Genomic DNA, 26,012 nt, shown 5'->3' with positions numbered 1-26,012 from the left:
TAGTGGAAGGGATTCCAGGAGAGTATTTTAGGCAAGGTACGAATTGTACAAGGTACAAATGAGATTGGGGCAATTGTAAGTCAACCAATAAAACCCTAAATCCCAGAGACACGAGAAACTGCAGATGCTGGAATCTTGGGCAAAACACAATGTGCTGGAGGACCTGTCTGAAGAAGGGTCCTAACCCGAAACATCGTCTGTCTATTCCCTCCAGTTCCTGCCTGACCTGCAGAGTTAATCTAGCACTGTGTTTTGCTCAAAACTCCACAGCCTGTTCATTAGAGTATTTGATTAGATGTTCTCACCTATGTACATCACTCCATTAACTCCATGTGAGTTGGTAGTGGGGCAGATGGGATATCTGTGTTAGGGTGAAACGTTCCCCTTTGACCTATCAACCTCCTGCACCTTTTCTACTTTTTTTAAATGAACCTTGTTTCTATCTCTTTCACACTTCTAACAATGGCTCTTCAGTCTGAAACACCAACTTTGTTTCTCTCTCCACAGCCGATGTTGGGCCTGCTGTGTGTTTGCAGCATTTTCTGATTTCGTTTCAGATTTCTAGCATTTTAAAAATATTTTCATTCATACAGGAGGGTTGTGAATACAATCGAGAGGATACAGTAAGCAAGATTACAGCATCTGAAGTTCCTTGTGCCTGCATTGCACTGTGCCAGTGTGGGCCTTGGCAGGCGTCCATGTGTCTCCAGATGTCTCCACATGTCTCCAGATGCCTCCATTTGCTTCTAGATGTCTCGATATGTCCAGATATATCCAGATGTCTTGATATCTCCAAGTGCCTCCAGATGTCTCCAGATACTTCCCGATGCCTCAATATATCCAGATACTTGCAGATGTCTCGATATATCCAGATACCTGCAGATGTCTCGATATACCCACATACCTGCAGATGTTGCGATATATCCAGATACCTGCAGATGTCTCGATATACCCACATACCTGCAGATGTCTCGATATCTCCAGATACCTGCAGATGTCTCGATATATCCAGATACCTGCAGATGTCTCGATATATCCAGACACCTGCAGATGTCTCGATTTATCCAGATACCTGCAGATGTCTCGATATATCCAGATACCTGCAGATGTCTCGATATATCCAGACACCTGCAGATGTCTCGATTTATCCAGATAGCTCCAGGTGTCTCGATATCTCCAGATGCAGTCGCCCGCAGGGACTGTGCGGCTTCTGGCGGCGGTACCGCTGCGCTCCGAGAGATGTCGCTGCCGCGGGAGAGCGCCTGCGGCGTGGGCGGCGGTGACAGGGGTAATGGCGGTGGCTCTCCCCAAAGTGCAGCGGCTGTCGACGCGGGTGGTCCGGGTGCTGGGTTGCAACCCGGGCCCCATGACCCTCCAGGGGACCAACACCTACCTAGTGGGCACTGGTCCCCGGTGAGTAAAGAGTCGAGGCGTGGGAGGGTGCGAGTGGCCGCGCCGGGCCATGCGGGGCCGTGAATCCACCAACACCGCCTGAAGAAGGAAGGGTCTCGGCCCCAATTGTCCCCCATCACATGGCCATACTGCCTGCAGCCTGCAGCCTGTCCCACACCAGTTACTCCTGCATTTTGTGTCAATATTCAATGTAAACCAGCTGGATGTTTTCAAGAGAGAATTAGGTCTAGCACTCAGGGCTAACGGAATCAAGGGATATGGGGGGGGAAAGCAGGAATGGGGTACCACTTCTACTTCTACTTCTTCTTGCATTTGAGGCAGCAGAAGTTGTGAAGCTACTTCTGCTTCTGCTTCTGCTGTCTCTGTTTGTTGTCGTTCGCCTGACTGAGGTCAGTTGACAGGGATCACCACGGGGGGGGGGGGGGGGGTCGACAACACTGGAATTTAGAAGGATGAGGGGGGGATCTTATTGAAACGTATAAGATAATTAGGGGATTGGACACATTAGAGGCAGGAAACATGTTCCCAATGTTGGGGGAGTCCAGAACAAGGGGCCACAGTTTAAGAATAAGGGGTAGGCCATTTAGAACGGAGATGAGGAAGAACTTTTTCAGTCAGAGAGTGGTGAAGGTGTGGAATTCTCTGCCTCAGAAGGCAGTGGAGGCCAGTTTGTTGGATGCTTTCAAGAGAGAGCTGGATAGAGCTCTTAAGGATAGCGGAGTGAGGGGGTATGGGGAGAAGGCAGGAACGGGGTACTGATTGAGAGTGATCAGCCATGATCGCATTGAATGGCGGTGCTGGCTCGAAGGGCTGAATGGCCTACTCCTGCACCTATTGTCTATGAGCCCCAATGGGGTACTGATTTTGGATGATCAGCCATGATTGTTTTGAATGGCGGTGCTGGCTCGAAGGGCCGAATGGCCTACACCTGCACTTATTTTCTATGTTTCTATCTGCCACAGTTCCTACACGTTCCCTGCATTCTACATTTCATAGAAACATAGATAATTGGTGCAGGAGGAGGCCATTTGGCATTTCGAGCCAGCACCGCCATTCATTGTGATCATGGCTGATCGTCCCCAATCAATAACCCGTGCCTGCCTTCTCCCCATAATCCCTTGATTCCACTAGCCCCTAGAGCTCTATCTAACTCTCTCTTAAATCCATCCAGTGATTTGGTTTCCACTGCCCTCTGTGGCAGAGAATTCCACAAATTCACAACTCTCTGGGTGCAAAAGTTTTTTCTCACCTCAGTTTTAAATGGCCTCCCCTTTATTCTAAGACTGTGGCCCCTGGTTCTGGACTCGCCCAACATTGGGAACATTTTTCCTGCATCTAGCTTGTCCAGTCCTTTTATAATTATATATGTTTCTATAAGATCCCCTCTCATCCTTCTAAACTCCAGTGAATACAAGCCTAGTCTTTTCAATCTTTCCTCATATGTCAGTTCCACCATCCCAGGGATCAATCTCGTGAACCTATGCTTCACTGCCTCAATTAACAGGATGTCTTTCCTCAAATAAGGAGACCAAAACTGTACACAACACTCCAGATGTGGTATCACCAAGGCCCTATACAACTGCAGAAGAACCTCTTTACTCCGATACTGAAATCTTCTTGTTATAAAGGCAAACATTCCATTAGCTTTCTTCACTGCCTGCTATACCTGCACGCCAACTTTCCGTGACTGGTGTATAAGGAATGCTGTACCTGCACGCCAACTTTCAGTGACTGGTGTACAAGGACACCCAGGTCTCGCTGCGCCTCCCCCTTACCTAACCTAACACCATTGAGATAATAATCTGCCTCCTTGTTTTTGCCGCCAAAGTGGATAACCTCACATTTATCTATATTGTACTGCATCTGCCACGCATCTGCCCACTCACTCAACCTGTCTAGGTTACCCTGCAACCTCCTAACATCCTCCTCACAGTTTACACTGCCACCCAGCTTTGTGTCATCTGCAAACTTGCTAGTGTTGCTTCTACTTCCCTCTTCCAAATCATTAATATATATGGTAAATAGTTGCGGCCCCAACACCGAGCCTTGCGGCACTCCACTCGCCACTGCCTGCCATTCTGAAAAGGACCCGTTTACTCCTACTCTTTGCTTCCTGTCTGCCAACCAATTTTCTATTCATGTCAACACCCTACCCCTACCCTACCATGTGCTCTAATTTTGGTCACCAATCTCCCGTGCGGGACCTTATCAAAGGCTTTCTGGAAGTCTAGATACACTACATCCACTGGCTCCCCTTCATCCATTTTACTTGCCACTTCCTCAAAAAATTCCAGAAGATTAGTCAAGCATGATTTCCCTTTCATAAATCCATGCTGACTTGGACTTATCCTTTTACTGCTATCCAAATGCATCATTATTACCTCTTTAATAATTGACTCCAGCATCTTTCCCACCACCGAAGTCAGGCTAACTGATCTGCAATTCCCCGTTTTCTCTCTCGCTCCTTTCTTGAAAAGTGGGATAACATTAGCTATCCTCCAATCCACAGGAACTGCTCCTGAATCTATTGAACATTGGAAAATGATCACCAATGCATCCACTATTTCTAGCGCCACCTCCCTGAGGACCCTGGGATGCAGACCATCAGGCCCAGGGGACTTATCATCCTTCAGTCCCATTAGTCTACCCAACACTATTTCTCGCCTAATGAAAATTTCTTTCAGTTCCTCTACCCCCCCTAGATCCTCTGTCCTCCAGTACACCTGGGAGATTGTTTGTGTCTTCCTTAGTGAAGACAGATCCGAAGTACCTGTTCAATTCTTCTGCCATTTCCTTGTTACCCATAATAATTTCACCCGTGTCTGCCTTCAAGGGACCCACATTTGACTTTGCTACTCTTTTTCTCTTAACATATCTAAAGAAGCTTTTACTGTCCTTTATATTCTTGGCCAGCTTCCCCTTGTACTTCATCTTTTCAGCCCGTATTGCCCGTTTTGTTACCTTCTGTTGTCCTATGATAGTTTCCCAATCCTCTGGCTTCTGGCTACTCTTTGCTGTGTTATACATCTTTTCTTTTAGTTTTATTCCATCCCTAACTTCCCTTGTCAGCCATGGTTGCCTCCTACTCCCCTTAGAATCTTTCTTCCTTTTTGGAATGAAATGATCCTGCGTCTTCCGGATTATGCTCAGAAATTCCTGCCATTGCTGTTCCACCGTCATTCCTGCTAGGATCCCTTTCCATTCGACCTTGGCCAGCTCCTTTCTCATGCCTTCATAGCCCCCTTTGTTCAACTGCAACACTGACACTTCCGATTTAACCTTCTCCTTCTCAAATTGCAGATTGAAACTAATCATATTATGATCACTACCTCCAAGCGGTTCCTTTACCTTGAGTTCTCTTTATCAAATCTGGTTCATTGGACAACACTAAATCCAGAATTGCCTTTTGTCTGGTAGGCTCCATTACAAGCTGCTCTAAGAATCCATCAAGGAGACACTCTACAAACTCTTTTTCTTGGGGTCCAGAACCAACCTGATTTTCCCAGTCTACCTGCATATTGAAATAGCCCATCACCACAGTGGCATTACCTTTCTTACATGCCAGTTTTAACTCCTGCTGCATCTTACACCCTACATCCGGGCTACTATTTGGGGGTCTGTAGATAACACCAATTAGTGTCTTCTTGCCTTTACAATTCCTCAACTCAATCCACAGTGACTACCTCGTCAGTCCCTATGTCTTCCCTTGCAAGGGACTGAATTTCCTTGGTCAGCATCTGCTTTGATCTGTCATTTTCACACCTTACCCTTCCATATCTCCAGACTCCCTCTCCCCTGACTCTCAGTCTGAAGAAGGGTCTCAAACCGAACCGTCCCCCATTCCTTCTCTCCAGAGATGCTGTCTGTCCTGCTGAGTTATTCCACAATTTTGTGTCCATCTTCAGTGTAAACCAGCACCTGCAGTTCCTTCCTACACCGTTCCTTCCCATCCTTTCCAGATGCAACCATCACTCTCCTCCGTTCCCAACAAGGACCCTTGTCCTCCCTTCTCGCCCACCCGCACATCCCTGTTCCATCCTGCTGCATGTCCTGCTGCATGCTGCATGACCTATTAACTCTCGCCACAAGAAACCTGTGGTCGGGTTGACAGCTCACCCCCAAGTCTGGACCATTTATAGGTATTTAAACTTGATTTTTAAATTTTTTTTTAAACCACAATTATATGCCTGTATGATTTTATTTTTTAAATGTGCTTTATGATTATAGAGAGGGGTCCTTCTTGCCCCTGGCTGGTCCAAATTGTGCTCTGTATTCCACACTGACATTAAAAAAGACTGCACATCTTCCCCCTCACATCTTCTCTGTAATTGAAAATTATTTATTTTCTCTATTCCCAGTTGTGGTATTGGGGTTCGGATATGAAATGTTAACTCTCAGTTTCTGCAAATGGTGAAAGACCTGCTGAATATTTCCAACATGCACCATGTGACTCGTGACTCAACTTATGTATGATTCTCTAAATGAGCTCTATATGATTGTTCTAAGGGTGTAGTCCCAATCTCCCAACCAATCTCAATGTGGCCCTGGTACAATTTTCAATAGCACTTTGTCTATAACTGCCAAGCAATAATGCTATATTCTGCACTCTGGTATTTGTCTCTTTGTACTGCTGATGTGTTTCTGTAATGCCTTGATTGTACTCATGTACAGTATGATTTGGCTGGATAGCTTGCAAAGGTTTTCTGGCCACATGACAATGACCCCTTTGAAAGTACACACTGACCTTTGATGATGCTTTCCTGGACAATATTTACCCTTTTTTCCCCCTTCTTTTCTCACTCGTCTGACTCTGCTCCCTCTTTATTTTTTTAACTCATTTATTTGATGTAGATATTACCTGATTTTACTTCTCCATTCCTAATTATCTCTGAACTGGGGGTCAAGTATGTGAACCGTACTTCTTTATTAGTAAGGGTGTCAGGGTATGGGGAGAAGGCAGGAGACTGGGGTCGAGAGGGAAGTATAGATTGAATGGCAGATTAGACTTGATGGGCCAAATGGCTTAATTCTGCTCCTATAACTTATGAACTCAACCACATTAATAAATCTGGAATCACATATAATCCAGATTGAGTAAGGATGACAATTTTTTTGTCCTCTAGCATGTCAGTAAACCTGGTGAGTTTTGCAACACTCCAGCAGTTTCATGGACACTATTACTGAGAAGAACCATTTTATAAGATTTATTTAACTTGATGAAGTTAAATTCTCCAGGTGACATACTAAAATTCAAAGTTACTCTATCTTTTGTACGTGTACCATCAGCTATATCTCTCGTGGGGAAAATGTTTCCAAGAAAACAGAAAATTAATATTGAAAAAATGCTGAAAAGCTGAAAGAAATCTGTGGAAGGAGAAAGTGTTAAAGTTTCAGATCAGGGACTCCTCGTCAGAACTGGGAAAGAGAACCAAAGAGACACAAAAGACTGTAGATGCTGGAATCTTGAACAAAAATACAAATTGTTGGAGTAACTTAGTGGGTTAGGGCAACATAGGTGGAAGGCAATGTTTCAGTTTGGGGTCTTCAGAAGTTTGAAGGTGCAGACTCAAAATATTGTTTGTCCATTTCCCTCTGCAGTTGCAAGCTGACCTGTTGAGTTATTGATGCCCACAGCCTGTAAATTAATTTAAAGAGTTTAGATGACACCCTGACACCCTGTTCAGCCACTCTTTAGATGTGATGTTTAGATTATTGTTTTCTCTCATTCTTTCTGCCAAAATGTACCACTTTACAATGTATTAAATTCCATCTGCCACTCAACTGATTCTATTTGTCAACACAGACTATTACTGTCCTCACTTTACAACATTTCCTCAAAGCCTTGTGCAAATTTTATTCTGTTTAACATTATCCACATCATTTACCTCCCCAAAAATGTCCTTCCACTAACCCATATGGAATACTACTATCATCCCACAGAATACAACAAATGTTTTAGAAACATAGAAAATAAGTGCAGGAGGAGGCCATTTGGCCCTTCAAGCCAGCACCGCCATTCATTGTAATCATGGCTGAACATCCACAATCAGTAACCTGTGCCTGTCTTCTCCCCATATCCCTTGATTCCACTAACCCCTAGAGCTCTATCTAACTATCTTCTAAATTCATCCAGTGAATTGACCTCCACTGCCTTCTGTGGCAGAAAATTCCACAAATTCACAACTCTCTGGGTAAAAAAGTTTATTCTCATCTCAGTTTTAAATGGCCTCCCCTTTATTCTTAGACTGTGGCCCCTGGTTCTGGACTCCCCCAACATTGGGAACATTTTTCCTGCATCTAGCTTGTCCAGCCCTTTTATTATTTTATAGGTCTCTATAAGATCCTCTCTCATCCTCTTAACTCCAGTGAATATAAGCCCAGCTTTTCCAATCTTTCCTCATATGACAGTCCCGTCATCCCGGGGATTAACCTCGTGAACCTATGCAGCACTGCCTCAATAGCAAGGATGTCCTTCCTCAAATTAGGAGACCAAAACAGCACGCAATACTCCAGATGTGGTCTCATCAGGGCCCTATACAACTGCAGAAGGACCTCTTTACTCCTATACTCAAATCCTCTCGTAATGAAGGCCAACATGCCATTAGCTTTCTTCACTGTCTTCTGTAACCTGCATGCTTACTTTATGCATGGCTCAACTTTGCCTTTCAGTCAATTTTTATCCATGTTCTACTTAGTCTCTCTTATTCTCATGGACCTGCATTTTGCTAAACAGTCTTTTATGGGAACTTGGCCAAATGCCTTCTAAATATCCTTAAAAATGGCATCTGCTTGCAACCTCAGCAAAAAATAAATAAAAATCTGTGCTCATTTTTTAGACTGTATGAACTTGAGCTGTGCTAGCCAGTTAAGTAAAATATCATAAACAGAGTGTCATCCAAATTCTTTTAATTCCTATACAGGCTGTGAGTATCACTAATGAGTCAAATGGCGAGAGAGAGCTGTAAAACATGGAAATAGATCCTTTGGTCAACTCATCCATGCAGACTGTAGTCAGAACAAGTTAGTCCCACTTGCCTGCACCTGGTTCAACAAACATTTTTATCATTTCAGATTGCCCATCCCTAATTGCCCAAGAGACAATTGTGGTAAATTGCCTTTTGAGTCACTGCAGCTCTTCTGATCAATTCCTCCCATTTATTTCTTCAGTAGGCAGTTCTGGGATTTAGACCCATTGACAATGAGTGATTAGTAGCGTGATAGTATGTAACTCGGAGGGGAATCTGCACATGGTGGTATTCCCACAAACCTGTTGTCCTTGGTGGAAGAGCTTGCACTTTTTCCAGTTGTTGCCTGAGTAGCCTTGGCAAGTAACTGCAATAGATATTGTGGATAGTACACTGCAACTGTGATACTTTGACGGTAGGTGGAATGATTTTATTTTTGAATGGTGTGCTAACCATGTGGACAATGTTTGATTTCTTAACTCTGCATTTTCCATACAAGTGGAGAGTTTTCAGTCACACTCCAGGCCAGCGTCTTGTAAATGGAGGAAAAGCCTTGGTGAGTTGCACACCAATGTAAATCTAATCCTCACAACATAAAAAGGGTACCACAATGAAATTAATATTTCCAACTGACTTTTCAGGTATTATTGTATGGATTTAATTTAATCATTTGTTTGGGAAGTGGTATACACTGGAATTTAGAAGAATGAGAGGGGATCTTATCGAAACGTATAAGATTATTAAGGGGTTGGACACGTTAGAGGCAGGAAACATGTTCCCAATGTTGGGGGAGTCCAGAACAAGGGGCCACAGTTTAAGAATAAGGGGTAGGCCATTTAGAACGGAGATGAGGAAAAACTTTTTCAGTCAGAGTTGTGAATCTGTGGAATTATCTGCCTCAGAAGGCAGTGGAGGCCAATTCTCTGAATGCATGCAAGAGAGAGCTGGATAGAGCTCTTAAGGATAGCGAAGTCAGGGGGTATGGGGAGAAGGCAGTAACGGGGTACTGATTGAGAATGATCAGCCATGATCACATTGAATGGCAGTGCTGCCTTGAAGGGCCGAATGGCCTCCTCCTGCACCTATTGTCTATTGGTCCTCCATTTAGTTGCTAATGTTTAGTTTTTAATTTTAGACATACAACATGGTAACAAGACCTTTAGCCCACCGAGGTCAATGTTATCAAATATTGGTATCCACTTTCTACACACTAGGGACAATTTACAGAGGCCAATTAACCTACAAACCACAAGTTTGGGCTGTGGGAAGAAACCAGAGCACCCAGAGAAAACCTCCAGAGACACCGGGAGAACGTGCAAACTCAACAGAGATAGTGCCCAAGATCAGGATCAAACCTGGGTCTCTGGAGCTGTGAGGCAGCTGTGCCACTGTACTGGTTTAAAAATTGTACCAAGTAAATTTTAAAATAAATTTCCAGTTTTTACTTTTCTTGCAGACGATTCCTAATTGACACTGGAGATTCAGCAGTACCTGAATACATCAGTTGTTTAAAAGAAACTTTGTTCAATATGAATACCTGTATTCAAGAAATTCTGGTGACACACTGGCACATTGATCATGTTGGAGGCATACCAGACATCTTGAAAAATGTCGTTGAAGGTAAGGCTGATAATGTGAAAATTTCCTCTAACTGGTAACTGAAACTATAATCCATGATTATTTCTCTCAAATGAATGGCAGTTACTCGTATAAGAATTAAAAAATAAAATCAAGAAAACAGCAGATGCTGGAAATCTGGAATAAGAAAATGCTGGAACAGCCAGCGGAACAGTGGCTATAGAAAGAGAAACGGAGTTAACGTTGCAGGGCTGAGCAAGAGACAAAACAAGTTCATTTAAAATTGGCAAGAGGAGCAAATGGATGGATAGGACAAAGGGAATACCTCTGGAAGTCAGGTGTAGATAAGCTATAGATTAAGTCAAACTGTTGGAGGAACAGCATACCAGGCAGCATCTGTGGAGGGAAATGAACAGCTGACGTTTTGGTTCAGGGTTCTTCTTCAAGATTTGTATGAAAAGTTGTAGTTGGCGGTGATGGAAATATGGTCCAGGGATATTTAAGGGAACAATCCTTCTGGAATGCTGCGAGGAGAGGGGAATCTGGATAAATGTGGCAGAAATTGCACAGGATGATCTATATATTTTCATAACATGTTCTTGCCTCTAGTTTACCTGGACAACAAGAGGTGTTTTCCTGGTCCTCACCTTTCACCTCACCAGTCTTCAATTTCAAGATTGTCCTTCACTGATCGTCACACATCAGAGATAATCTCTTTTCCCCACCCATCACTTCTTCCATTCTTGCTGCAACTTTGACCAGCTTGTTTTCTCTCTTTCCCAGTTGGGATGAAGGGCCTTCAATGTGGGACTATTTCTCTTTTCACAGATGCGTCCTTACATGATGAGTGTTTGCAGCATTTTCTCTTCAATTGAGAACTCGTTTGCGATGTGGTTTTTAAAAAATAAGAATTGACAAGGCATGATTTAAAAACAGGTTTGCCAAGCCCACGTGGTCATTAGCATCATTCTGAGAAGTATACTATCAGAAATCACAGGCACAGAACTCTCAACAAAGGTTGAAGCAACTTGTGAATCAAAAATGACTTAGATGCCAAGTAACTTGTGGTTGCGTACCAAAATTGCTGTTCTAAAATGAATGTGGTTTACAAACAGTGAAATTTATGGTAGTTTTGTTATGCAGCTTCAGAAAAAAAAAATTAAATACTTCATCAAGAGGAATTTATGTATCATTTTGTTATTCAAAATCCAGTTATGTTTTAAGGGAAGGTAGACACAAAATGCTGGAGTAACTCAGCGGGACAGGCAGCATCTCAGGAGAGAAGGAATGGGTGACGTTTCCGGTCGAGACCCTTCTTCAGACTGATGTCTGGAGTGGGCGGGACAAAGCTAGAATGTAATCAGAGACAGTAAGACGAGTGGGAGGAAGGGGAAGGGAATAGAGAGGAAAAGCAAGGGCTATTTGAAGTTAGAGAAGTCAATGTTCATACCACTGGGGTGTAAACTACCCAAGCAAAATACGAGGTGCTGTTCCTCCAATTTGCACTGGGCCTCACTCTGACAATGGAGGAGGCCCAGGACAGAGATTGGGAATGGGAGAGGGAGTTGAAGTGCTGAGCAACCGGGAGATCAGGTAAGTTAAGGCGGACTGAGCGGAGGTATTCAGCGAAACGATCGCCAAGCCTGCACTTGGGCTCGCCAATGTAGAGAAGTTGACACCTGGAACAGCGGAAACAGTAGATGAGGTTGGAGGAGGTGCAAGTGAACCTCTGCCTCACCTGAAAAGACTATTTGGGTCCTTGGATGGAGTCGAAGGGAGAGGTAGAAGGACAGGTGTTGCACCTCCTGAAGTTGCACGGGAAAGTTGTCGAGGGGGGAGGTAAAGGGACAGGTATTGCATCTCCTGCGGTTGCTGGGGAATGTTTTAAGGGATTGGATATAGCTATATGGGTTGTGAGGGGTTCCAATATAAAAGAAAGAGGCATATCTTTGATACAACTAATTTTCACCCTGCAATGAAGGTATTTTCTGTACGATATGAAGAATGTATAATGAAGGAAACCACTTTCAGAACTCTTCTCCAATGTGTCTAAATTTTGTATTCTCCCTCAAAGTCTCTAATATTAGCTGTAATTTTCTATAGCAAAGCTCTAGAATTCACTACGTGTAAGGGCAGTGATCAAAAACTTAAGATCATTTTAAAACTTGATCCGAAAGTTGATTTTGAAGTCAGAAGTTTGGTGCGTTGGTTCAAATCAAATTTAATTAAATGAAATAATCTAGTTTTTCTGGAGTTTCAGCAATGGCTTAGTTGGTAGCATTTCCCCCTCTAATTTAGATGTTTCCAAAGCATGAAAACCAAAGCATGAAAATGATAATACAGAATTTTGCCAGTTAATCGCGAATACTTTTTCATCTCAATCACATTTAGACTGGACCCCAGTCTTGCTTTTTCTGGCTTTGAATCAGATGCCACACATATTTCGCTCCTTTCTCCCCTTCTGCTCTATCCAATTTCATTCCACTCATACGGTCTGCTTTCCCTTTTGGTATATTGTCCATTTCTTTGGCTAATAACTTTTGGTGAAGCCTTGGGATGTTTTTGACATTAGAATGATTGCATGTACAGCTCGTGCTAAAGTACAGCAGATTATTAATTAAATAATCATCCCCAAAGTATATTTACGTATTTAATAATAGGAGTGGAATTTATGAATCGGAAATTAAAAGTAAACATATTTTTTAATTGACTCGTCAACATTGTTTGTATAAGTGCAGAATTTTATCTTTGAATGTAAAGATAAAATGCTGCTTTAATCTAAAAAGGTAATCACTCAGTTGTCTGTGTATCTAAAAATATATTTGTTGAACTATACATTTATTGTATTTTTGAATTTGTAAAGTTTATATTATCAACTAGATCTGCAATATGTTGGAATGTCAATAAATTAAATATCTGTTGCTAATGACTATTTATATTTTATTAGATGATATTCAGATTAGCAAACTTCCATGCACACCACCTCAAAAAGAAAAGATTGGAAATAGTGAAAGGCAGTACACCTATCTAAAGGATGGAGACGTGTTGAAGTCTGAGGGAGCCACACTGAGGTAATCTAGGAAACAATGTTTACTTTTTAATGAAGATGCTCTTGATTTTTATATTTATAAACATTTTCATTTTAGATTTGGTATTAATTCTGATTCAATTATTTGTAAATATTAGCAGAATATAGTCTGTATTAGGTTCACTTGTCTATCAAGGTGTGAATAACAAAAATATTTTTGCTATCAGAGCTATTTACACACCAGGACATACCAGTGATCATATGGCATTATTACTTCAAGAGGAAAATGCTATATTTTCTGGAGACTGTATTCTGGGAGTTGGAACAGCAGTGTTTGAGGACTTGTATGATTATATGCTTTCTTTGGAAAAGCTGCTAGCTATTAATGCTGACATAATATATCCAGGTAAGTGCATTGTTCTCCATTGCTTTGAATTATACATTATTGTATTGTAATGCCAAGAAAGTAAACACGTGTATCATTTGGAAACTAGATGATCACTGTAAACTTGTTAAACTGAAAGGTACAAATAAACCTAACTACCCTGGTGGATCACCTGGTTTGGTATTGAAAACAAGCACGTTCAATTAAAATTGTTTATCCAGGTTTGCAGAGTGGCCTTAGATTGCGTTGGATGGAAAATTAAACTGGGATTCCAGTTCCTGATTTATATTCAGTAAGATGCGCTTGATAATGTATTTGTCCAATAGAGATCGTATGGACTATTTGTGTAGTATTTTCATGTTTTTATAGCCTGCAAAAGCTTGTATTCTAGCCACCTGGGTCACGATACCTCAAAGAATGTTATAATTCAACCTACCATCTAAATAAATCCAAGCAATAGCTAGATTTTCTAGCATTGCTTTCACACATTGCCAAGCCTGTCCAGGTGCCCATGAAAAACCATTTAAGAAGATCCATTTAACAGGTTAAACTCTGATGTGAAAATTAATGGAGTGTAATGAAAACCAATACATTTTAAGGGACTGCTTAATAGTTTGCATACAATTTTTAATTGACACTGGTGAATCCGATGTATCGAAATACATTAGGTATTTAAAGGAAAGTATTCAAAATGAATGCCAGTATTAAAAAAAATAGATGACGCATTGACCACGTGTTTATTGTTGAAAACTAATGTAAATTCATTAAATACAGAATCTTCAGTTAAATCTTTTGAGAAGGATATCACGATAAAGGGTAATAATAATGATCAGTGATGATCAGTAATAATGAGACCGCACCCTGGAGTACTGTGTGCAGTTTTGGTCTCCAAATTTGAGGAAGGATATTCTTGCTATTGAGGGCATGCAGCATAGGTTTACTAGGTTAATTCCCGGAATGGCGGGACTGTCGTATGTTGAAAGACTGGAGCGACTAGGCTTGTATACACTGGAATTTAGAAGGATAAGAGGGGATCTTATCGAAACATATAAGATTATTAAGGGGTTGGACACGTTAGAGGCAGGAAACATGTTACCAATGTTGGGGGAGTCCAGAACCAGGGGGCCACAGTTTAAGAATAAGGGGTAGGCCATTTAGAACGGAGATGAGGAAAAGCTTTTTCAGTCAGAGAGTTGTAAATCTGTGGAATTCTCTGCCTCAGAAGGCAGTGGAGGCCAATTCTCTGAATGCATTCAAGTGAGAGCTAGATAGAGCTCTTAAGGATAGTGGAATCAGGGAGTATGGGGAGAAGACAGGAACGGGGTACTGATTGAGAATGATCAGCCATGATCACATTGAATGGTGGTGCTGGCTCGAAGGGCCGAATGGCCTACACCTGCACCTATTCTCTATTGTCTATTGACTTAATTTTGTAAATTTTCCCAGTGTGGGACAAATAAAGAAATATATATATATTAATCTATTGTTTATTCTTTTCTATTCAGTTTTCTGTTATTTTCCTTCACATCCTGGTATATTGGATAGGTGGAAATACCAGGTATGCAGCACACTAGTATATGGTTGAGGGAGAAATGCCCTGGGACTCCACACCAAATTGACAGAGATGATGTCTCTGAATCATATCTCAAAACCTGAAGGAATTTCCACTCCCAAAGATCCATATTTCACATTCCTGGAAGGAAGTAGGGCACAGAATGTATGGGTGAGAGCATATGAGTGGAAAAGTTGACACAGGAGGGACAGAGGGCGAGGTCTCATTAGGAAGAGGGAGATTACTTGTAATTCTTGCTTCATTGATCTGCAGTAGTTCTAATAACTGCTGAAATCATATACTTCACAAAGTGTGGTTATTCATTTCAATAGAGATAAGTTTTCTGATATATGGCATTGGTTACTTTGTGGTATATTCCACTTATTTAGACTTGCGCATTTCAGGGCGTCTATTTAACAGTATAAGTTTCCACTGGGAAGATTATAGTGGGGGAAAATTTAATTTAATGGGATATTTAGACAATAGACATTTGTCGCCATTGAATGTTGTTCTTGTCAGATGTATATTTCCATAGAGTTTTTAATGCATTTGAAGTCCTTAGACAAAGACAATTCCCTAGCCCAAATTTGAAAAATTCATATATATATATTTATATATATACTAGCTGCTGTGGACCCATTGGGTCCAAGCCTCTCCTGCATTGGTCTAGCACCCTCCCCTCCTCCACTCCCCCCCACCCACCCACACCACCCTCAATCCTCCTTATCCCCCCTCACCCACTCCATCCCTCCTCCACCCCTTCAAAACTCCCCCAAACCTCTCCTGCATTGGTCTAGCACCCTACCCTCCCCCACCCCACCACCCCCCTCCACTCACCCACTCTGTTCCTCTTCAACCCGATACCCCCTCTGCCCCTCCCCCCTTACCCACTCCATCCCCCCTCAACCCCCCCTTAAAACTCCCCCAAACCTCTCCTGCATTGGTGTAGCACCCTCCCATCCCCCCCACTCACCCTCTCCATCCCCCCACAACCCCATTATCCCCCCTCCTTCCCTCCCCCTCACCCACTCCATCCCCCCTCAACCCCCCTTATCCCCTCTCCTCCCCCCCCCCCACCCACTCAGCCACTCACCTAGTCCATCCCCCCTCAACCCCCCTTAAAACTCCCCCGACCAGGGGCGGGCGAGGAAAGGGGAGAGGGAGCCACTCACCCCAGCCCCTGGAGGCGGCGTTCCCCCCACATGGGACCCAGAACAGCGACCAATCGGGCGTCGAGTGGGAGGTCGGAGCCAATCAATCGACCCCACTTGGGAGGGAGCGGCAGGAGCCAATCAGGACGCGCCAGACCCCACGTGGGGGGAGGTGGTACCCCGTGGGCCCAAACCTCTCCTGCGGGCCCGCCAACCCCCGTGGGTCCAAACCTCTCCTGCGGACCCTCCCCCAACTGATGAGACTCACCAACTCCATCCCCCCTCAACTCCCCTTAAAACTCCCCCGGGGCCGGGGGCGGGCGAGGGGGGAGAGGAAAGGGGAGGGGAGAGGAAGGGGGGGAGAGGAAAGGGGAGAGGGAGCCACTCATCCAGAGCCCGGGCGGCCATCGCATTGACCAGCAGCAGGAGAGTTCTCCTTACCCCCCCCCCCCTCATTGGCCACCACTCCTGTCACTCGGGCGAGTGCCGCCTCTCTCTGAGCGGCAACATTCCCCTAACTGCACACGCGCGGATCCGGCGGCCATCTCATGTACGTATTAGATCAACGGGCCCCAACTGTGCATGCGCGGACCCGTTGGGTTCCCATTGTGACGTCAAACACGGAGGTAGCCAATCAGGACGCGCCGGACCCCACGTGGGGGGGAGGTGGTAGAGCCAATCAAATTCATTAAAGTTTAAAAGGTGATTTTTTAAAATAGTTTAAAATGTGAATAACTTTTAAAATATAACAACCATTTGAACCGCAGGCCAATGGTGAGTAATGTGGGCCTAAAATTGTTGCACTATCGTGTACCGTTTTGGCTGTATTCCGGGTACGTACGGCCAAACAAACAAGATGAGAGTTTTAGTAATATAATATATTGATAGATAGAAGATACATATATAGAACAGAAATCCCATAATTTAGTTGAGATAATATGTAGTATTTTAAATATTATAGAACAAAGCAATCTTAGACTTTGCCTCAAGAATTCTGGCATTATAAATGCCCTTTGTTTCCCGAATGAACAATTGCAATACTGCTCTATTGATTTTTCATGCTCTGCATTTGCATTTCAGGTCATGGTCCAGTTGTGCAAAATGCTTCTGATAAAATTAGAGAATACATATCTCACAGAAATATGAGGGAACAGCAGATTTTAAAGGTGTTTCAGGACCCTCCTAAGATGTATTTCACCTTGATGGAACTTGTTAAAATTATTTATAAGGTAATCTTTAATTTTATGTGCATGCTAATAATGGGACTGAGTTCTTGATCCAAACACAAGGAAAGATTTTGAATTGTGAGATTTGTGGACTATCTATTTTATTCTTCTATTTGAGAACTGGATAAATGACATCTGTATTATGGAAAAATACTGGGTATTAACTTTGTTGTCTAATACCATAAAAAACAAACAATCTTTTTGTATTTTTGAATGTTTCAGCATTTTGATTTCACAAGCACCAACTGCCTTCTGGTTCATGGTTGAAGTGGTTATTATTTACATATAGACTGTGGTAATAATTATCAATATTCATTGAGGCAGTTTTGCTACTTTGCACCTCATGTCCAGAAACGGAGGTAGTGATGGATGAACAAACAGGTAGACAGACTCTGGGAACCAGTGATAAAGCTAACCAAACCCAACTGGTCAGAGCTTAGCAGTCCGCCATATTTGGTTGTGAAAGCTGGCTGACTTAAACAGATTCCTCTTCCCATTTCCCTCTTCCATAACAGAAGCTGGTATCTAAACACGTGTAGGAAAGAATTGCAGATGCTGGTTTAAATCAAATGCTGGAGTAACTCAGCAGGAGAGTCTGAAGAAGGGTCTCGACCCGAAATGTCACCCATTTCTTCACTCCAGAGATGCTGCCTGTCCCGCTGAGTTACTTCAGCATTTTGTGTCTACCTGGTATCCAAATAATTGTATTCACTCCAAGCCAACGTGATATCAAGAAATGGCTGAGATCACTGGATATAGCAATGCCCAAGAGATCAGACAACTTGTCAGGGTTAATACTGATGACCTCCAGAAAGATCTGGTCTCTTGCCCAGCTATTCCAATATATTTACGACACTAGCGTCTATCTGATTGTTCAAAATCGCCCTGGTATAAATTGATGGGCCAATAGGTCGCTTCCCAATCTCCAGAAAACTGATGGGAAAACATCATCAACACTCCTGTAAAACAACACTTATTCATCAATAATCTGCCTTCAACTGCCCATTTTGGGTTTTACCAGTACCACTGAGCAGCATGCTTCATTAGAACTATGGTCAATAATCCTAGCTCCTGGACATTTCTATTATGTTCTGCATAAACATCATGTTTGTTTTTTATTTTTACTTTAGAAAATGTCTATTCTTACAACAATGTTTAAGGTATGGTTTGCTTTATCAATAGGATACCCCTCCTCACTTGCATCAAGCAGCTGAAGGTAATCTTAAACACCACCTGAAAAAGCTGGTAAAGGAAGGAAAACTGAGTGAGTATCCTCAGCAATGAAGATGAAAAATGCAGGAAAAATGTTGTTACTTTCACTTTAGTTCCCCAGGGGCACGGCAACACATTTATGTTACAGTCTTGGAGTATGGCCTGCCAGTCACAAATTAGTTCGATAAAGGGTAAAGTAATGTTTATTTTAGCAAGTAAAATATTGTCGGGTTGGTTTTAGGAAAGATAAGATAGTACAGACACTCCCTGACTAATGCAACAGGCAACTTGTGTAAACTCGCACTTCCATAAACAATTCTGTACTCTGTCCCTAGTGCAATCAGTTTACATTTGCAGTTTATGTTTCCAAGCTGCATCTTAAACTAAACTAAACCAAAAGAGCGCTTGTCTGATATTCAATTGCCTCACAATGTGCTCAGGGGCAGATTACTGAGTCAACCATCACTGAGGGACAGACTTGGTCCGACAACTGAAAGAAGACAGGTACAAGACAGAGATACACTTGCAAATCTTGGTTTTGTTCCCATCCTGCGTCCGCTGTAGACTGAAAGTTACAAAGTCCAAAGAACAAAAACCGATAGTACTTAAAACTCAAATGTATTTCCAAACTCTTCTTCCCCCTTCCACCACTTACGAAACGCGACTTGGAATTTCGCCGCAAGTGGGACCCGGTGGGAAAACTAAAAACGAAACTAGTGAGGAACAAGTTCAGCAGCCTTGTTATTCCACTGCCGTCCACTAGAGGGCACACAGGCTCTGTGGTCCATCCCCTCTGAATCTGGTGAACTTCAGTCATGCACGGCTCACCTTGTGACTGGCCAGTGTGAACATTCATCCTCTCACCGTGTGACTGGCCAGTGTGAAGATTCATTCGCTCACCGTGTGACTGACCGTGTGTCAGGATCCATCCACACACCGTGTGACTGGCCAGTGTCAGCATCCGTGTGACTTTTCAAGTGTTCGGATCCATCTATCCACCACGAATCTTCAAACGAATGATTGGGATTCATCCATTCATGGTAGAATGGCAACATCACTGGATGGAACGGGAATTACCGCAGACCAATAAATATTCGATAGTGAGCAGTTCAGGCCCTGAGCATCTTGGATAATACAGCTCTTCCCCTCCCATGACACACTGGTCAACCTGAGGAGCACCTTCAGCAACAGACTGGCCCCTCCAAGGTGTAGCACAGAAAACCACAGGAGATTGTTTTTCCCTGTTGCTATCAAACTACAACTCTTCCCACTTCTGTTGTGCGGTAGACTGACTCCCCTTCCCGCCCCTCCTCACCAATCTTTGCACATCCCCAATCCTGGACTTTCCGCTCATCACTTTAATTTAATGTATCTTGTTGTGTTTTATGTCTGTTGGCAGACCAATTTCCATCTGGGGATAAATAAAGTTATATCCTATCATATTGAGATTTATTCAAATAAATCCCATCCCAATTATTTGGGCAAACCATCAGGTACGTAAAGGGAACGGTTCCGACATGTAAAATCTGACCTGCGTAAGAGATCACGGAACATAACCCCTTTATGTAGAGTGTCTGTATTTGTAAAAACAAGAGTGATCATGACACAATTGGATTCAATATGGAAGTAAGAGAAAGAATAAATAAAGGTCACACCTGCATTATGGCAGTTTGGCTATTGGAGATCAACTCTCATAGAATTCACATATCACTACCAAAACTTGGGATACAGAATAAAATTGAAGTGATGCTATGAACCCAATGTTTTTTTACTCTCATTTCTTAATGTACGTGCAACTGACACAGCTACGGAAATTTGCAAAGGAGCCCAATTTTCTAGGAAGCCAAACAGCTATAAATTGAAAATTACAGTATAGATAAAAAACTTCAATGCTATGAAAGGAAATAAGTGCACGTAAATTAGAAAAATCAGCGAAAGGCATTGGGTAAGAGTTGTGACACATTTAATTGTATAGTTGGAGCACAAACTAGGAACATTTCCACAATAAATGAAGAAAGTGCTTTATTAAATTGAGTACCTTGAATGATGAGATCAATTAAGATTAGATATTTCTTCTGGCAAGCTAAAATTAATGCAAATAAAGTTCAAGGGAGTGTTGAAAATATGACAGGAAAGCAAAAGAGTAGATACACAACACATTTGAGTCTATGTTATTGGAATTCATGAGGATATAAACATAAACTATAAAAGGTGGAATTTATAAGTGACCTGGATGGTAGAATGGGAAAGTACTGAATGAGTGTCTTGTGTCAAAAGACAATAGGTGCAGGAGTAGGCCATTCGGCCCTTCAAGCCAGCACCACCATTCAATGTGATCATGGCTGATCATTCTCAATCAGTACCCCGTTCCTGCCTTCTCCCCATACCCCCTGATTCCGCTATCCTTAAGGGCTCTCTTGCTCTCTTGAATGCATTCAGAGAATTGGCCTCCACTGCCTTCTGTGGCAGAGGATTCCACAGATTTACAACTCTGACTGAAAAGGTTTTTCCTCATCTCCGTTCTAAATGGCCTACCCCTTATTCTTAAACTGTGGCCCCTGGTTCTGGACTCCCCCAACATTGGGAACATGTTTCCTGCCTCTAATGTGTCCAATCCCTGAATAATCTTATATGTTTCGATAAGATCCCCTCTCAGCCTTCTAAATTCCACCGTATACAAGCCTAGTTACTCTAATCTTTCAACATATGACAGTCCTGCCATTCCGGGAATTAACCTAGTAAACCTACGCTGCACGCCCTCAATAGCAAGAATATCCTTCCTCAAGTTTGAAAGTTTGTATGACGTAAATACACAAAGAAGTCAAAGGGTAATTCAATACAGTAAGGTAGAAATTTTGCTTTGGTTGCTGTTTGTGATTCCAATGTAGATAATGCACATAGTTGCATCTATTCTTTTTTTTTTAAACTATTTTTCCATGTGTTTCCACCCAAAACTATTTGAATAGGATTATGGTGGTGCCACACTTGTTTGGTTGCCAAGGCAACCCAAAACCCTGGATAACGAAATACCATTATCACATTTGTAGAATTTAAATTCAGTTAATTATTGTCTATTGTCTATCTGGAAATTAAAAGAAAACAAAGGGCATTAATAATGTTGATACAGGAGCAGCAAGATATGCTATAATGGAAGTATGCAAAAGCAGATACACCAAGACTAAAATGTCACTGTAGTTAAATATGCTCTTTGTCCAATCCCACCATGTGCATAAACAGACCAAAAAACGACTTAGTTATTCCCCTGAGAAATAGAACTACATATGCAAGTAAATGTTTGTCTTTCTAGTAACAGTTAATTTGCCATCAAATTAAGGCAAGCAGTCACATGCTGGTGCCCATTGGCTTACAGTAAATATTAGATGTTCCGATGAACACCTATCGTGAATAATGAGCCCTCCGTGCTTCTCCAGGACACTCGTGCCATTTCTCATTTTTCTAGTGAAAAAAACTTTCAAACAGCAGAAGTTAGTCTACTTAACCAGAAGAGGAGCAGCAGGATAACTCATGTCTTAAGGCAAGAGATATTTGTTCCAATCTAGTGTAATGAACTCTTTCGTGATATCATATCCTAGGTTACATGGTAGCCTGAGTGCAATTGTAAGGAAATGATTGAGGAAAGCAATCTTTCGTTCATTATTGAATCACTGACAGTATTTTTGCACTTTTTAATATCAATCCAGTATTTTTTGTATTGTAAGTTACATTGATCAAAATTCCTATTATTTTGTCTTTCAGGCCAAGATAATGCTACTCGAAAATGGAAAAGCAACTTGTAATGCATGGCCATCCTTTTAAATGGACAATATAGAGCCCTCTTTTTTTTTAAAATGCTTTAAAAAAAAGATTTAATTTTTGAAGCACAGGTTTGGTATCAAAAATGTGAAAATATGTCATAAAGTACACAGAAGTGGGATATCCAAAGGGAGTCTTCTGATCATCTTTGATAACTTTGATTGTTAACGTGGAGAAAATGTGTGAACTGTTCGTGTTATTACTTCAAAGTTTCAGTAGAACCTCATCAGGAAAACATCTTGGGAAATTGTATCCTGCCAATTATCTAATGAAACTAAATGAAAATTCTGGTAATGCCTTGCTTGTGTTGTATTCTGCTAATCACTGATCTAAACACTTTACAAGGGATTACTGATTGAGCATTGCCTTACAGTTAAGGTTTTGTCTATAATATATCAAATTTTCAAACTGCTGATGCCACAATAAATCTATCTATAATATAAAATCTGGTGTTGAATTCTACTTAAAATAGTTATGTGCAAGATACATCTTCGGGATGCACTGGGACGCATCCTCAGTGATGTAACCTGGAGTCATCGGGTGTTTCAGGTCTCACAACATCAGACGCCCTCGCCCAGGCGACCCAGCCGGGGTTGATCAGGCCCCGACTTGCATCCCAGCAGCAACCGCCCACGGATCAGCCCTCTTAATCCAAAGCCATCTAGTGGCTTACTCTGCGGCTTCGCTTGCGGATTGAATGGCCCTCTTCTTTGCCAGCCCCGTAATGCCCAATTGGTTGAGGACTTTGCAGAGTGAGCGTCCCGCAAAGCCTCTACAGCCCACCTCTATGGGTTCATAGCATGTCTTCCAGCCTCTGTCCCGGCACATCTCCACCAGTTCCTGGTACTTTGCGCGTTTCCTCTCATTTACTTCTTCCATACGCTCTTCCCAGGGCACTGTCAGCTCCAGAATGATCAGCTGTTTTGTCACTTAGGCGGTGATGATCATGTCTGGCCGGAGTGATGTTGCTGTGATGTGCTGCGGAAATTTCAGCTGTTTGCCCAGATCGACCTGCAGCTGCCAGTCAGTGGCCGTGTAGAGGAGGCCCGCCCTTGTTTTTGGTTGTGGTCGAGGCTTCTCTCCAGCTTTGACAAAAGTGATTGATAGCTTTGGGGCATGGTGGTGTTTGCTGTTACTGATGGCAGTGGCTATGCTCTCAGCAACCACCTTGAGCACCTGGTCATGGCGCCACCGATAGCGACCTTCGCCAAGGGACTTAATTACTTAGGTAATTAAACAAGAGTGACTTGCTGAAAAATGAAAGTCAAAAAACACAATCATTTTTTTAAACCAACAAGTGAATTGAATGTAATGTTCAAAATAATACTGTTGTTGACTTGTTCTAGGTGTAAAAGAATTGTACATTAATATAGTATTGTGCATCATATGTACCGAATGTTTTAAAAACAAAGGATTCTTTGTGCAATGCTTGTTGAAAGATCGAGAAACATTGGGCAAAAATACCTTTTCTATCCCATTACACCATGTAGGGGGCACATATCCTTTGAAAGGTATCCTGTTTGCATCTCGGAGAAAACGGTCTTTGTGACTTGCAAACAAGGAATATATGCAGGGATATAATATCAGAGCACAGGTATAACTATGGGCTGCATTCAGTGCGATATGTGAAAAAATAAATGCAAACTTAAAAAGACATGTAAATTACGGGAAAAGAGAAAGAAAATGTCAAAACAGAAAAAACTTAATAAGAAAGCAAAATAAAAATCAAAACCTGATCTCCAGTTTCAACTGAGCATTGTGGCATTCCTCTTAACTAAAAATACTTCTCTAAATCATTTCATCATCACAACAGCTATGTTTATATTTGTTTGCAACTCTTGTTTTAAAGTTCATTTCCATGTTACAGATAACTGAACTGAACCTTAAACGTATTATATTTCATGTCAATAACTATTTTATGAAGTTTAATTTAGTTTGGAGATACAGAATGGAAACTGGCCCTTTGGGCCGCTGAGTCCACGCTGACCATCGATCACCCGTTCACACTAGTTTTATTTGATCCCACTTTCTCATCCGCTCCCAACACAAGAGCCAATTTTACAGAGGTCAATTAATCTACAAACCTGCACGTCTTTGGGATGTGGGAGAAAACCCATGCGGTCACAGGGAGAATGTGCAAACTCCACACAGATAACACTCAACCTGAAGATCGAACCTGGGTCTCTGGCACTGTCAACCTTTTTCTATTAAAATGGTCCAACCAGCAGAGGTGTTCTTGGATCATGAAATTTCAATTTCAATTGTTTGCTGCCTAATATGATGTTGTAAAGTCATGACCAGAATCTGTGGAAGTTAATGCGTGTCTAGTTACAATCCTCGTCAGCTAATAGAAGGAATTTAGGTGGAATTTATGGATCATGAATAGAGTGTAGTTTTGAATTAGCTTTGTTCATTTTTGTTGCAGGATGGGGTGTTTCTATTTTCATGCTTTCTATTCTGATTTGGCAATTGACAATCTGGAATAGATACATTGACAAACTTCCTTTTACAAGCCACTCCTGGACGTAACAAAGGCACACATGTTAAAAAAAATACTGGAGGTGATTTATGGGTGACAAAACTTACAAGGAGATGGTTATAGATAGAAGAATCACTGCAAATATGTGGTGTACTGAAAATCCATACAAGATACCATATTCATTTTACATCTTTCTACAAAGTGAACAGATCAACTATGTGCAAATTACAGTATATATAAATACAGTGCTTTCAAGATCAGAATTAGAAACGCGTAATTTGAGTCAACCAGTTGATATCTTAAAAGTACACAAATGTTCTGATCTATGTTATTTAGCAGTTTTCTCTGTCGCCAATGTAGTTATAAGAATTTGGCCCTCGTGCTTAATTTATTTTCTATGTGTCCCATCAATGGGTGAGTTAAATTGCCTCAAACAATGCTACCAGCATTGCTGCTGACATTGTCTGCATAGTGAGACATTTTCTCGTGGTACATTTGATGATCATTTAGAGAAATAACAATCTTATCATCTAATGTACTTAATCTAATAAAATTCCATTAAAGAGCTGGTTTAGTGGTTAAATTCCCTCTAATATTTGGGTCCTGAACTTTCCCTTGCCAGCAACAGCAAGTGAAGACTTAAAAATGGTCTCTAAATACAGGACTGACATCCAGTGGAAGGGAATGTCATTGCACACTCTTGACCTCTTCAGCACAATACTCTTTTAAAATAACACAAAGTGCTGTAGGAACTCAATACAACAGGCAACATCTGTGAAAGAAATGAATAGACAACAGTTAAGGTCGAGCCCCTTCATATGGGCTGGATGAGTGGTCCCAACTTGAAATATCAACCATCCACAGATGCTGCCTAACCTGAACGCACAGAGTCTTTTCCCAAGATAAGGGAATCAAGAACTAGAGACCATAAGTTTAAGATAAAAAGGGAAAGACTTAATAGAAACCCAAGGGGAAACCTTTTTACGCAGAGGGTGATGGGTATATGGAATATTGCCATGGGAAGTAATTGAAGCAGATCCAATAACAGCATTGAAAAGACATTTGGACAGGAACATGAACAGGAAAGGTTAAAAGGATATGGGCTAAATGTGGGCAAATGGGACTAGATTAGATGGGGCATCTTGGTCAACATGGACAAGTTGCGTGGAAGGGCCATTTCTGTGCTGTATGATTCCAAGCTCAATATAAG

The 26,012-nt window shown here is 42.0% G+C and overlaps 1 protein-coding gene across 2 annotated transcripts; it reads left to right on the top strand.

Annotated features, from left to right (window-relative positions):
* The first annotated feature begins 1,276 nt into the window (after nt 1–1,276).
* On the top strand, nt 1,277–24,066 carry lactb2 (lactamase, beta 2). Of its 2 annotated transcripts, none has more exons than XM_078398709.1 (7): nt 1,277–1,413; nt 9,817–9,998; nt 12,904–13,027; nt 13,212–13,390; nt 17,153–17,301; nt 18,481–18,562; nt 22,267–24,066. In XM_078398709.1, exons 1-7 carry the CDS (start codon nt 1,292–1,294, stop codon nt 22,305–22,307), a joined length of 879 nt encoding a protein of 292 aa, XP_078254835.1. In that variant the 5' UTR covers nt 1,277–1,291; the 3' UTR covers nt 22,308–24,066. The 2 variants fall into 2 exon arrangements, with proteins under 2 accessions (XP_078254835.1, XP_078254836.1); XM_078398710.1 differs by having other exon boundaries at nt 9,835–9,998; nt 22,267–24,062.
* Nucleotides 24,067–26,012: the final 1,946 nt, after the last annotated feature.

The sequence above is a fragment of the Rhinoraja longicauda genome, chromosome 4 (genome assembly GCF_053455715.1).
Source record: "Rhinoraja longicauda isolate Sanriku21f chromosome 4, sRhiLon1.1, whole genome shotgun sequence".
Taxonomy (NCBI): domain Eukaryota; kingdom Metazoa; phylum Chordata; class Chondrichthyes; order Rajiformes; family Arhynchobatidae; genus Rhinoraja; species Rhinoraja longicauda.
Note: the sequence above shows the minus strand (reverse complement) of the source record. Positions and strands in the feature narration are given on the sequence as shown.